Raw genomic sequence first — 14,307 nt, forward strand, 5'->3', positions numbered from 1 at the left:
TGCTTCCAAGTAAGCATGCGCAGAAGTAGACCTTCAACGTGGCAGTATCATTCATTCAAAGTAATGTAACATGGTCTAAGTATAGCGCAAATTCGGCCATTTTGGATGTTGTCTGCTGCATGCATTGTTTACCTATACAAGATACTTTTTAAGAGGTCTGTTCAGAGACAGAGTGCCGTGTAGAGCCTGTTAACAGCAGGTACGAATCCCGGCGGGGCCAAACTCAGCCTTTCATCCTTCCGAGGTCGATAAATGAGCACCACACACCGTGGGTAATAATAAGCAGCGCTCGGATACCTGAGGGTTCGTAGCGCTATATAAATGCCTAATTATATGCTATGTGTGAGTGAGTCCTGCAATGTTCATACCAGGTGCATACAGACAACATATTCTGTGGGATGAGGCCTCGTCTACGGTGGTCCTTTTCAAACTAAGTGAATCCCCCTGAAAAACCAACAGGTACTTTATAGGAGAGCTGCGGTCAACCTGCCAAGAAGGACACACATGCATGTTTTAAGGGGGTTAGAGCTCTGTGTGAGAGATGTCAATATGGGAATGTTGAAGCTTGTTCAACAGTCGGCTGATATGTTAAATTCTCAAGTTGTAAATAGAGATGAACTAGTCTCAGGAGAGTCTCTCCAAGGACATCAAGGCTCAGGACGGGTCAGTCAAAGGACCACCTGCTCTACTCGTCCCCAAATAGGTTCATCTTATTCTGGTCCCAAGACTCACCTGCTCCTGTTGGTTATCAATCACCACCAGCCTTGAATACTGATTTATGCAGTTCTCTTTTGCTGATTCCCATGTCTGCTCTGTTGTGGAGAAGAGGTAGCAATTGGACTTGTGCTTTTTCCACCCCTCTGGACAATCATACAAGCGCTCTGAAAGTGACAAAAGGAAAAATAATGGACAACTCTTCTGGGTCCTAAAATGAAATATAAGAACAAATGTTAAAGTCAATTTTTAAATGATCAGTGAATGTCATTGCAATTAATATTCTGCACTGAAATGATGTGCTCTCCATATTGTGCAATAGAATCCCTGGCTACCTTGTGCACTAGTGTAGAGTCCTCCAATCCTACATTTTGAGTCGAGGAGATGCATCTACGTTGCCTCCAGAGAGCTAACTTTATGCTGTGCAGGTGGGCCATTTCTTTTGATTGATGAGGGGAAGAAGCGTCTGTGCAAATCAGCAACAGGCCGGAAGTGGCATAGGATTTTCTTCTCATCTTCTCGCTCCCTCATCTAAAATGAGACGTGGGAGTTCACCTGGATGATCCAGGCAATGGCACAGTTACAGTCACAGCAATAGCTCCCTCCATAGCTGAACCTTTATCCCAGGTCACTCCAAATCCAGACAGAATATAGAGGATTTGGTTGAGCGGCCAATATACTCAACCTTGTCGGAGGAGCAAAGTAATTTATTTATTTATTTATATTTATATAGCGTGCAGCAGCCCATGGGCATTGAGGCGCTGTTACTTGCAAGAGCTTAGTTACAGGAATAGTGGCATTCAGTGATACATTATGAATTCCACAAGGCATAGAGCTGATATTTTGGTTGGTACAGTTAGTCATTACAATACAGTTTATGCATTAGAAACATATGATATGTATTCAACTGGTGCGAGGCATCTTATGTGAATAAGATGGTTTTCATGGTTTTGCCGAAGGCGCTGAGGGAGGCCTCACCTCGGATTGTGGGAGGTAGGGCGTTCCAGTGAGTGGGTGCGAGATATGGGAAGCTGGATCCGCCTGCTCTGGCTTTTTTTACTAAAGGCACAGAGAGCATGTTAGTATATGGTGATCTGGTTGGCCTCGTAGAGGAGAAGGGGTGGATCCTTTGGGAAAGGTAGTCAGGGGCAGTAAGGTGAATGCACTTGTGGGTCAGTGTCAGAGTCTTGAAGATGATCATTTCTTTTATTGGGAGCCAGTGGGCTAGTTTTCTGGCCTCCGAAATGTGTTCTCTTTTGGCAATGCCTTGGGCTGCCCGGAGAGCACAGTTCTGTATGATTTGTAACCTCTCTAGGTTTTTGTTGGTGGTGCCTAGAAAGAGTACATTACAATAGTCAAGTCTAGATCCAGTGATGGCTCTGTAAGTAAGAGGTCTGCTGTACTAGAAGGTGATGGGGGAGAGGATGACAAGAGTGCAGGGTCGGACTGGGACAAGAAATAGGCCCGGTCACCCAAAAAAATAAGTGGCCCACCCTTCGCCTCTAAAAAGTGTCCCATCCCTCGCCTCACGACCCTTGACCTCTGATGACATCATCGGAAGTGCTGTCACTTGACCCCACCCCAAAGTGACATCCCGGAAGCGATGAAACACGACCTTTCATCCCTTGACAAAACAGGAAGTGTCATCAAATAGCATTGGTCCTAAGTACACTACGAAAAATAAAGTTATGATTTCACTAATGTGATATACATTTCATACAAGAATGGATCACCATTTGTATCATTAATATCTGTGTGTATAGATCCATATTGACAAATTACTGTGAATCCAAGCAGACGTCCAAGGCCAAATGATAACATGTTATTGTATAGCACTTACGCTTAAGCTCTTTTTTTTATAGAACTAATAGGCATACAATATCACCCAATCTGTGTTGGTACTCATTTATCGACCTAAGAAGGATGAAAGGCTTTTTGAAAAAAAGAACAAAAACTTGAAAAAGAAAAACACATTTTTAAAATTTTTTAAATTTTTTTTTCCAATCCAGCCCAGGAATGCCCAGAAATCAGCCCCCATTCCCAAGGCACGATTTCGGCCCGGCCACGGGCCGAAAGGCCGAGGGGCCAATCGAACCCTGCAAGAGTGCAATACAAGCATTGTGTTAGCCTATATGTAAAGTGTTATGAGGAGTGACTTTTTGAGCACATTATAATTTATTAGTAGATCAAATTCTTGATATCAGACGTTTGGTAAATTCTTGAGAGGAAATGGCAGGATTACAAAAAGGTTATAGCTCCAAAAGGTCCATAAACAAAGCACTGCTCTGGGGTCAGAAGCATACCACTGTGGGGTGGTGCCTGTGGGCTCTAGGCCGTGCAACTTGGCAGCCCTCCGCAGCTAGTAAACATGTGGCCCTAAAGAATGCACTAGATGCTGCTCTGGAAAAGGTTTTCGCTGGATTTAAACTATCCCTCAGAATGGCGATTTATGAAGTGTATTTGCCAATGTATTGGAGTGTTCTGTGATAATGGGCAATATCGAAGAAAAGGTCAAACTGATGTCAGACATATCAATGGATAATGATCACCTCTGCAGCTCTCTCAAAAAGGAATGGCAGTGGGCATGAGGAGAGGCATCTATGTCAGGGGGTGGGCCAACCGTATGCACCACAGACTCGGGGTTTCCCTTGAGTTTAATGCTATCTTCGAAGTTCTTTAGTTCTCCTATCTTGTCTGTAAGCACCCCTGGATACTATTTTGAGCAAACGGCAGCTACTTCAGAAACCATCTGGGTACTTCTGCACAGGCTTGGGAGCATAGCTCAGGGGCAATGAGACGACCCGAAGCACCACAGGTTCGATCCCCGGGTTCGTGCTTAGAAACCTCTGAGTATTAAGCGCGTTATACATAACCTATCATATCATACCATATGAATGCGGCACACCCTTTGCTCCTCCCAACCTAGTAGCAATGGACCCTTCAGAGCGACAAAGATCCAAGCCTCAGCAACTTTGTCCTTGTAAGTCATGTTAATACAAAATCTTCCCAGGAGATCAATTTGAACATCCCCACACCAACATTAGGTGGTAACAGCCTGGACATATTGCTCCCTAGGCTCGTGACGAACATCTTCTTCAAGGTGATAGTCCACGGGGAACCAAGGTCTACCTTCATAAGGATCTCAATATCATCTCGAATGTGTCTGTGGATTCCCTCCAGACACAGGCACTTGACACTACAAAGACATGTGTCCCTGATTCTACTGCAGCTTCTGCATTTGATTTGATGGTGCCATCTACCTGCCCCACCTAACTGCATATGAGTGCAAAATGTCCCTTCATTTTACATTTGAGACAATTGGCTAATTTTGCTGGACAGGACAAGCTGCTCGCAATCGGTTTGGGAATTCGGCAGAGGAAACACTTCACTTCCCCGGTGCACTCATCAGGTGTATTCTCTCTTGCTTTGACAGCTCACACTGAGGTAGTCATTCTTGCCCGATTTCATCTCTATGATATTTGTGGCCATTAGTTGAATGTGTAGCGCTACACTGCTTCTTCTAAAGAAAGAAACATTCCTGGGTCTTTAAGGTTGTGCGTACATTTAACAAATTCCTGATAAGGGATGATGTTCATTTGCAGAATCCATAAGTTGCTAAGCCCTCTTAACGCACCTACAACGCTTTCATTAGGCCCTCATATATGTTGGAAAAATGTGTTCCTCTCAACAGTGGAGTAACTTTGCTGAAAAAGTTGGGGGGGGGCATGACATCTGAAGAAAAGTTGCCCCAGCCAAATGAATGGGGACAACATGGTGTGTCATGAAAGTTGGGGGGGCAAACACCCTGGTCCACCCCTAAAATTACGCCCATGCCTCTCAAACACTGCTGATTTCTGGTCCAAAGTGATCTTGCAATTTCTTGGTGGCTTGACAACTATTGCATTTTTTCATGTGTTAACCTACAAAACTGACTAACCTTTGTGGCATGTTACCCAATTGTTCACAGAAAGTATGCTGTAAAGTGCAAAGTCCTGCACTTTTACGCATTTTCTTGAGGGGACAGCCAGCCTAACCCGCTTTGGTTTAGGCTGCTTTTTTTAATTTTTAGCCACACACGCATTTCCATGCAGAATCTATACAGCACTCCAAATTAAAAAAGCACCGGCCACCACTACAGTGACCATACTGGCATAGATTGGAGCCACAGCTTCATGAAATGGATTTAAAGGGACCATACTGCCATAGATTGTGGTTGCAACATCAAATGTATTGACATTGGGAGTGATGACATATGTTATGGGTGCAGTTTCTTGAAGCAATTTACAATGGGAATCCTGACATATATCAGTGTCAGAGCTGAATGAAAGGCCCTACATTACTGAGAGGAACTTCGCTATGTCCGGTCGCTCACTCTAATTTGGGGGTGATGCTAATGACCCTCCACTAAAAAAATTCACTTGTCTGCCACTCACCATAATTCGTTTAAAATGTCAGTACCCCGTCAGGAGCCGTCATCCCACACCGGGTGCCAATATCTGCCTCCACCACTGACGTGCACATAATGAGCGGTGGCTGCTGTATTTAAGCACCAGGGCCCAGATGACAACACTCTTTTTTCTATTCTAGTTGTACATTTTCACTATGAAGAACTGGACTATTTTACCTGGTGCAACGCACCCTTCCAGCAACATGATCATCAGCTGCATGGGGAGCTGGGAGGGGCAACCGCACTTCTTTAATGAGCTTATTTACAGTTTGATTTATATTTTCAACTGCAGGGTAGATGTGTAATGTGTTAACGGCTAACTCCCTGTATTCCCTCCCTGACATCTAGGATCAAATGTTAAGAAGCATTTGGTCAGCCGGTCGGATCACCATGTGATGCCTTTTCCAGTTTTAGGTAATGGAGAACACGCTCACTGCAACGCATAGATAAGGAACGAAGGAGCCGCTCCTCTAAGAGGGCTTTCTTGGATATGTTAGATGTTGAGTATTTGTCCGCTTTCCAGACTTCCCAATCCAACCCAATCCAACTCAAACCTTAGAGCAGATGACCAGGCTATTCAATTTCATGAGACTTCCACTAAGATAGATGACCATTCCTCCCACCCCCCTTCAGATCTGAACCTGTTACCCATAAAAATCATGGTATTCCAAAGTTTTCAATTGAGAGTGCAGAAAAGGAAATTGGAATTTACCTATGGGTAAAATATTGAATGCACCAAAATATTCATATATAGGAAACCAAATGCTGTCTACTATCAGTCTTCCAAGAGAGCTGTTTTTAGAAGATTTGGAAATGCTTAAACACTGTTTACCAGTCTCAACTTGCCTATCTGTGGAGGAAGTGTTACAAATCAATGCATTTTGTGCACAGAAAACAGATACATAATGGACGGGTATTAATGGCAGATGAAAAAACCTGGTTGTGCAGCTTCAAACCTCTTGGTTAGAGCACCATCTATGGATCTATGGAACAACTTCTCCCTTTTATCTCACTATCAGTGTCTACTTTTAGTACAATTAATGAAGCTATGGAATACAATGTCTATACCAGACCTTATAACACAAAATCCTCAGCCAAGGCAATTGTGCCCTTTTGGTGGTCACTACTAAATGTGTTCATTCAGAGAATGGCTTTGCTAAAGAAGCCTAATCAAGATATTTCGAACGTCTCCAGGTACGCCCAATCAGAGCCCTGCATTTCTGAGGCACCTGTATTAAAATATATTAAAATCATACCTCTTTTCCCATTTTTAGACGTACACCTGAAGTAGGAGAACTGGGCATTGTATGCTATTCTTGTGTTCCTATATTTCTGGATAACCCATGTTATCCCATATTGGTCTGCATTTATTTTGGTTATTCAACATGCCCATTTAATTGCTCTTGTAGATAATTATCACAATGACCTATTTATAGATAAAACCATATACGTTTAGCAAGAAAGCCGGTCATTCCCTTATTCAATATGATAAAGTGTTGCACTGTGCTTTTGGTACCCCACATAGTTTTCCAGAAGTTGTGTTTACGCTGATCGACCGCAGCTACCCAAGGTACTTGGAGGGCATCCAAGGGAGACCAAGTTTTGCTTGACTTGATGAGGGATTTCCCCAGCTACAGAGTTTAAGTAGTAGAATGGATCCCCTTTTTCACAAGTCAACATTTTGACACGTGGTCACGCCCTCTGCTTCCGGTCTTGGTCCCTCCCCCCTTTGATGTGCTTTGATATAAACTTAATGTACATTTGATATAAAAAGGATATAAAAAATGTTTGATATCGATTTTATATCCAATGCATATTGGATATAAAGTGTTTTCTAATTCATATCAGTTTGGATGATATAAAATCACTATATAGATGGGAGCGTCTGGGAGTGGCGCTCAACGATGTTGCTCGGCCAATGGCGAGAGCGAATCAAGCTCTGAAGACAGGGACCGCGAATCTATGGTTTTGAAGAGTGACACAGTGATGATGTCACGGAGGGGATCCGTCCCGATGTAATAGGAAGCAGATATACATTTTATATCAAATTGATAAGCCCCCCAAGTTTTTGATATCAATGTTATTGCACCCCAATTATTTGTGTATACATTTTCAGGGTAATTCATAGATTTCAGCGCATAGAGCTAGCGTGCGCCAGCCGTGTGCGCTAAACAGCTTTCTGGCGCACCGCGTATTCATGGAATATCAAAGCCATTTTGAGCGCTGGCGCAGAGAACATCCCGCAGCGCCAGTTACGCCCCCAAGAACGCCCCTTGCGCAAGGATACGGCATTGAAATCCCCAATGCAGCGCAAAGGGCCGCGCTAACCCTGCACCAGTTCACAGGGCCTGGACAGGAAATTTCACACGCGATAGGCATTGGGCGAGCGGGGTACGTGTACTTCGGGGGTGCGTGTGAAGTAACACACGCGATATGGCTTGGGCTAGAGGGGTACGTGTATTCCGAGGGGTGTGCGGGGATAATCACACGCGATAGGACTTGGGGAGCGGGGTATGTGTATTCCGAGGGGTGCGCAGGGAGAATCACACGCGATAGGCCTTGTGCTAGCGGGGCATGTGTATTTCGGGGGTGTGCGTGAAGTAACACACGCAATAGGGCTTGGGCTAGCGGGGTACGTGTATTCCGAGGGGTGCGCAGGGAGAATCACACGCGATAGGCCTTGTGCTAGCGGGGTACCTGTATTTCGGGGGTGCACGTGAAGTAACACATGCGATAGGGCTTGGGCTAGCGGGGTACGTGTATTCTGAGGGGTGCGCAGGGCGAATCACACGCGATAGGCCTTGTGCTAGCGGGGTATGTGTATTTCGGGGGTGTGCGTGAAGTAACACACGCAATAGGGCTTGGGCTAGCGGGGTACGTGTATTCCGAGGGGTGCGCGGGGATAATCACACGCGATAGGCCTTGTGCTAGCGGGGTACCTGTATTTCGGGGGTGCACGTGAAGTAACACATGCGATAGGGCTTGGGCTAGCAGGTACGTGTATTCCAAGGGGTTCGCGGGGAGAATCACATGCGATAGGCCTTGGGGAGCGGGGTACGTGTATTCCGAGGGGTGCGCAGGGAGAATCACACGCAATAGGCCTTGTGCTAGCGGGGTACGTGTATTTTGAGGGCGCGCGGGGAGAATCACACGCGATAGGCCTTGTGCGAGCGGGGTAATTGTATTTCGGGGGTGCACGGGGAGAATCACACGCGATAGGCCTTGTGCGATCGGGGTAATTGTATTTCGGGGGTGCGTGGGAAGAATCACATGCGATAGGCCTTGTGCAAGTGGGGGACGTGTAGTTTGGGGTGCACGGGGAGAATCACACGCGATAGGCCTTGGGCGAGCAGGGTATGTGTATTCCGAGGGGTGCGCGCGGAGAATCACACACGATAGGCTTTGGCGGGCGAGGTACGTGTATGTCAGGAAAGGAAGAAGGCGATGGATATGGCAGGGGAAATGTGCACAAAATACACAGTAAACAACCTTGAATATAACAACGTGCATTCAATACCCAAGACTCGTGTATACCACTATATGAAAAGGAATGTAGGGTAAGCACTTAGAACCTCCTTATAACTGAAAGGAAAGTCGGCAAACTCCTTACCCACTATGCTATTACAGATACTGACAGCGCTAAACCCACGTAGAGGGCAAGCAGGGACAGAATCTGTAAGCTGACACTCTAGACGGTACTGAATAAAGAATTTGGAAACAGTACTCACAAGGACCGGAATGACCACATGAATGCCAGTACTCACGAAGACCGGAAAGACAACTTGGATGTCCGTATTCACGAGGACCGGAAAGACCACTCAAATGTCAGTACTAACCCACAACCCTGTAAATCAAACAAGAACCCAGAAGGCAGTAAAGGCAAAGAGTGAGGATGACTAAATACTTAAACCCAAGTCAAGAGGCAAGAAGGAATAGTACAGTGTGGAAAACAAAATATAATCACACAGGAGCTAGTTACAACAGCTTCCCACACCTAATAATAAAATAGGAAATACATGTAAAAGTGTAGAGGAAAACATGGCATGGATCCCAATAGAAGGCAAGGATCAGGAGCAGTGAAAACAATATCAAAAGGGAAACTTTCCCACCCATCCAAGGTGAAAAGGCAGGAAACTAAACCTGTAAAGGAAAGATTAATTCAACAAGTCTTTCAGTAGCAAAGGACAATTTCTAGGAAACAGTGAACACAGGCAATTGGGCTACAGCAAAAGGAAAGCTCAGAGAAAGGCTGCCTGCAGACAGAGAAAGAGAGAAAGGGATTTCCAAAAGGCAGAAATCAATTAGGCATACAAATACGAATTCCAGGACAAGGAACAAGAAACACTAACTAGAACTGGGCACAAAAACTAGGAACCAGGAACCAGGAACCAGGGACAAGGGACAAGGGACAAGGGACAAGGGACAAGGGACCAGTCACGACAGGAACGCTGCAACAATGACCAGCGCTGGACTGAAGCAAACTGAGGCTTTTAAAGCTGCTTAACGAGCACACCCCTCAGGCGTGTCGCCTGCTGCACCTGCAGCCACAGGTGTTGCCTATCCTCCACCCAGCCTTGTCCTGCAAGGGAGGAGGTGAGGCAGTGAGCCAGGCATTCTGGGAAGCATAGTCATTTGGTTAAAGTAGCAGTAGCATGCTGGCTGCCAAAAACCTGGAATGGATCCGGAAGGGAAGTAATTTGGGAAATAAGGTTTTAGCGCTCCCAATTCATCAGGACACTGTAGCATAAGGTTCGGAGGAAATGTCCAGTAGGGAAGAAACCCCAAAACATGCCCCCAAGTGGCGGGAACGGGAGCGAAGGGAGCGAGCCGTGACACTATACCCCCTCCCACGGCCGACTCCAGGCGGCCGTTACTCGCACAAAACATCTTTTTTCCATGACAGGAGCGCTTTGTCTTCAGAAGTGGCACTGACGGAAACGATGACCCACGGGCAGAAGCAGAAGGACTGGAATGAATAGAATCAGGCCGCAGTCTATAAGAGCCATAGGCGGGTTTTCGGTGAGGAAGAGACTCATGGGTCGAAGAAAGGCATGAAGTACTTGCAGGACCCGAAGCAGAGTTGGAAGGTCCAGGAAGCTTAGTCACTGGAAGAGGATATGCATACATCTTTGAGGAGAGAGGCAGGCTGGTGCTACATGCCTTAGACAACGGTAGCAGTTCTGTTAGCCTCACTGCCGAGAGTGGACACACAGGAGGTGAGGAAACAGCAGGTTTCAGGAAATGTTTATGTTCGGAAGAGGAAGGTGGCGGCTGAGGTAGAGGTTCGGATACTCTGTCATCCATCTGGGTAAAGGTTTGTGGTTGAAAGTGACAAAGATTCGCCTGCATAAGTTCCATGCCTTGGAGGTCAGGAGATCCAATGGGTTGTACGAGGCTGGCACTCCCGTTGACAGTCATGTAGCCAGTCAAGTAGCCACCTTGTTGCACGTGGGATACAACCGCAGGAACGTTTGGCATACTGATAGGAGTGTTAGACACAGTACTCGGAACATCAGGCATACTAGCAGCGGGAGCAAAAACAGGCACATCTTGAACTGCAGCAGACATTCCCCTCCTTTGGCTACTAGCACCCAACTGGCGCTGCAGCTGGAGGGCCGTGCCCGTCCCTTCCCTCAGGCTCATGTGGGATCCGGCAACAAAAGGGTTGTCAAGCGGTTGATCCAAACCGGACTCCAAACGCGGACCGTCCAGCCCGCTATCCTGGTCGGCTACTCGTTCGGTGACTGGGCCGTGGCGGATGGCATCTGTTTCTCTCTCGTAATACTCCAGGCAAGTCCAGCAGCCTCGCATGTAAGGCCCTCCCGAGTCGTGAGCCGGCTTGATGTTTCTGAAGAGAGAGCTGGCAGAAGTCTCAGGCACAGATGTTGCATATTCGGGAGGCGCTGATGCTACAGTCAAGTAGTTGGGAGAATTGTTTTGTGTACAAGGCAGACATTCTGGTGATCCCCCTGAAGCATAAGAAGGGCAAGATGGACGTTCATCAGTAAATGGTTGGGATTCAGGAGGAATCTCTGGAGCAGAAGAATATGCAGCAGGATCTGACAGTGTAGACAGGTACACCTCTGATATTGGCAGCGAGGCTGAGCAGGATACAGGTCTCTCATGAACTGAAGCCAAACTAGCAGTAGGCTCTGGGACCGAAGACATGCACTTAGAATGTACTACCGGAGGCTCCATGGCTGAAGGATAATCTGCTGGATGAGTCACTGTAGCCGAAGACAGACATGTCAGAGGAAATTCTGAGGCTGAGGGCATGTAAGCTGGAGCCGTCTTGTTAGCTGAAGACAAACTTGTCAAGGTCTTTGGCTCTGACTGCGTACATGGTGAAGGCTCTTGGGTGACTGGCAGACATAGCACTTTTTTATTGATCGAAGATACGTGTGCCAACGATGACTGCAGAGCTGTGGACAGGATTATTGAAGAGTCAATGGTAGTAGGAGGACAGTCTGAAGTCCCAGAAGTCGACAGACACACTTGTGGTTCAGGAATGGAAAGCCCCTTTAAGGCAGTTGACCCCTTGGCACCAGTAACCAAAGTCTGAGCTGTACCCCTGCCGTCCCTCTCCTTAGTGGATGACACAGAGTCTCTTCCTTTGTAGAAGTCGAAATCAACCAGAGGAATCACCATAGTAAAGTCTCTGTTAATCAGGATTTCGTCAATTGACCATTCCTCTGTCTTAGCTTCTGAAAGTGGCTGATTAACAATCAACAGTTCAGGGATCGCCTGCCGGGTTTTTGGTTCAGTAATCTGTGGAATGAGTTCATCAAAACATGAATTCTGCACTGTCTTTGACTGCTCGTAGTGACCGAAATTGGCAGAAGCAAGAGCGAACACAGAGGTAGCATCGTTTTCCACATCAGCTTGAATGTCTACTTCAGTCTCAGCAGCTAGATCAAGGGCAGAACCTAAGCCTACAGTTGTGACTGATTATGTGTATGCCACCATTGTGGATTGTGTTTGGAAATCAGAAGCATGTATGTGTTCAAGCTCAAAGTTATGACAAACTGCTACACAGGAAGCCTCAGGTAAAGGAGTGGCTTGTGAATCTTCAGCTAAGAGCAATTCCTGACAAACGGTAGGACAGTTGTCAGAACCTGTGCCCTGAATAAGCGCTGTGCTTGAAAAAAGACTTTCACTCCCAATAGATCTTACATATTGACAAGTATCATGATTTACAAAAGTCTCCGCACTCAGGGACTGAACAGTATTCACTTCATCAACGGATAAAGTTGGAGGTGTATTCAGAAAAGACTTTAACATCTTATTCTCCTCTTTTAAGGAAATGTATTCTTGTTTTAACTCCTCAAATTCTGCTTTTAGCATGTCCCGCATTAACTGTACATCCCTATCAGTAGGCACAGGGGAAGGCATGGTGGCATCAGGGCTGGATCCTGCCCTAGCCATCTGGAAGTGCACTGATTGTATGTTGTCATCTACTGCTTGCAGGTCTTGTGATCTATACTCTCTCTTACCGACGTGGTCTGTGTTTCTTTTAAGCAGACTATTGGCATTAGAGACCACAGTAAGAACCTGTGCAGAGGAGTAAGCTGTAGACTGAGGGCAGAAAACAGAAGATATGCAAGGAACCCCTCCATTCTTCATGCTTGAATCATGAAACTGTTCAATCTGAGGTAAAGCACAACCGGAGTCATGGGGTTCAATAACAGAGGTACTTGTGTGTATAAATTCTAGCAGTGTGTTGTTTTCCACTGCTAAGGCTTGTGCGGACATAGACTCTGGGTCAAAATTAAAGACAGAGCTAGGATCAGGCAATGTAGGATGGGCCACCCAGTGGGTAAAATACTTTGCACGTAAATACCCATTCGTGTCAAGGAGTTCATTTAAGTCAGGAGCAGAGATTCGATTTTCACGGGTAATTGTAAGGGAAGCTTTCTGTATATGCTTGTTAGAGGCCTTGCTGCCTTTCCTTCGTAATCTGGCCATGTTCAAACGGGAACAACGGCTGGTCATTCTGTCAGGAAAGGAAGAAGGCGATGGATATGGCAGGGGAAATGTGCACAAAATACACAGTAAACAACCTTGAATATAACAACGTGCATTCAATACCCAAGACTCGTGTATACCACTATATGAAAAGGAATGTAGGGTAAGCACTTAGAACCTCCTTATAACTGAAAGGAAAGTCGGCAAACTCCTTACCCACTATGCTATTACAGATACTGACAGCGCTAAACCCACGTAGAGGGCAAGCAGGGACAGAATCTGTAAGCTGACACTCTAGACGGTACTGAATAAAGAATTTGGAAACAGTACTCACAAGGACCGGAATGACCACATGAATGCCAGTACTCATGAAGACCGGAAAGACAACTTGGATGTCCGTATTCACGAGGACCGGAAAGACCACTCAAATGTCAGTACTAACCCACAACCCTGTAAATCAAACAAGAACCCAGAAGGCAGTAAAGGCAAAGAGTGAGGATGACTAAATACTTAAACCCAAGTCAAGAGGCAAGAAGGAATAGTACAGTGTGGAAAACAAAATATAATCACACAGGAGCTAGTTACAACAGCTTCCCACACCTAATAATAAAATAGGAAATACATGTAAAAGTGTAGAGGAAAACATGGCATGGATCCCAATAGAAGGCAAGGATCAGGAGCAGTGAAAACAATATCAAAAGGGAAACTTTCCCACCCATCCAAGGTGAAAAGGCAGGAAACTAAACCTGTAAAGGAAAGATTAATGCAACAAGTCTTTCAGTAGCAAAGGACAATTTCTAGGAAACAGTGAACACAGGCAATTGGGCTACAGCAAAAGGAAAGCTCAGAGAAAGGCTGCCTGCAGACAGAGAAAGAGAGAAAGGGATTTCCAAAAGGCAGAAATCAATTAGGCATACAAATACGAATTCCAGGACAAGGAACAAGAAACACTAACTAGAACTGGGCACAAAAACTAGGAACCAGGAACCAGGGACAAGGGACCAGTCACGACAGGAACGCTGCAACAATGACCAGCGCTGGACTGAAGCAAACTGAGGCTTTTAAAGCTGCTTAACGAGCACACCCCTCAGGCGTGTCGCCTGCTGCACCTGCAGCCACAGGTGTTGCCTATCCTCCACCCAGCCTTGTCCTGCAAGGGAGGAGGTGAGGCAGTGAGCCAG

At 46.1% G+C, this 14,307-nt stretch overlaps 1 protein-coding gene across 5 annotated transcripts in view; it reads right to left on the bottom strand.

The window, feature by feature from the left end:
* Positions 1-14,307, bottom strand: part of LOC138447676 (CD209 antigen-like protein C) — a 298,894-nt gene that overhangs the window by 57,414 nt on the left and 227,173 nt on the right. For all 5 annotated transcript variants that reach the window (XM_069603939.1, XM_069603936.1, XM_069603935.1 and 2 more), the window contains one exon: positions 733-881. In XM_069603939.1, coding sequence (XP_069460040.1) covers positions 733-881 — 149 coding nt within the window. The remainder of the gene's footprint in view (positions 1-732; positions 882-14,307) is intronic.

Source organism: Ambystoma mexicanum, chromosome 3q (assembly GCF_040938575.1).
Source record: "Ambystoma mexicanum isolate Mex_15411 chromosome 3q, UKY_AmexF1_1, whole genome shotgun sequence".
Classification (NCBI taxonomy): Eukaryota; Metazoa; Chordata; class Amphibia; order Caudata; family Ambystomatidae; genus Ambystoma; species Ambystoma mexicanum.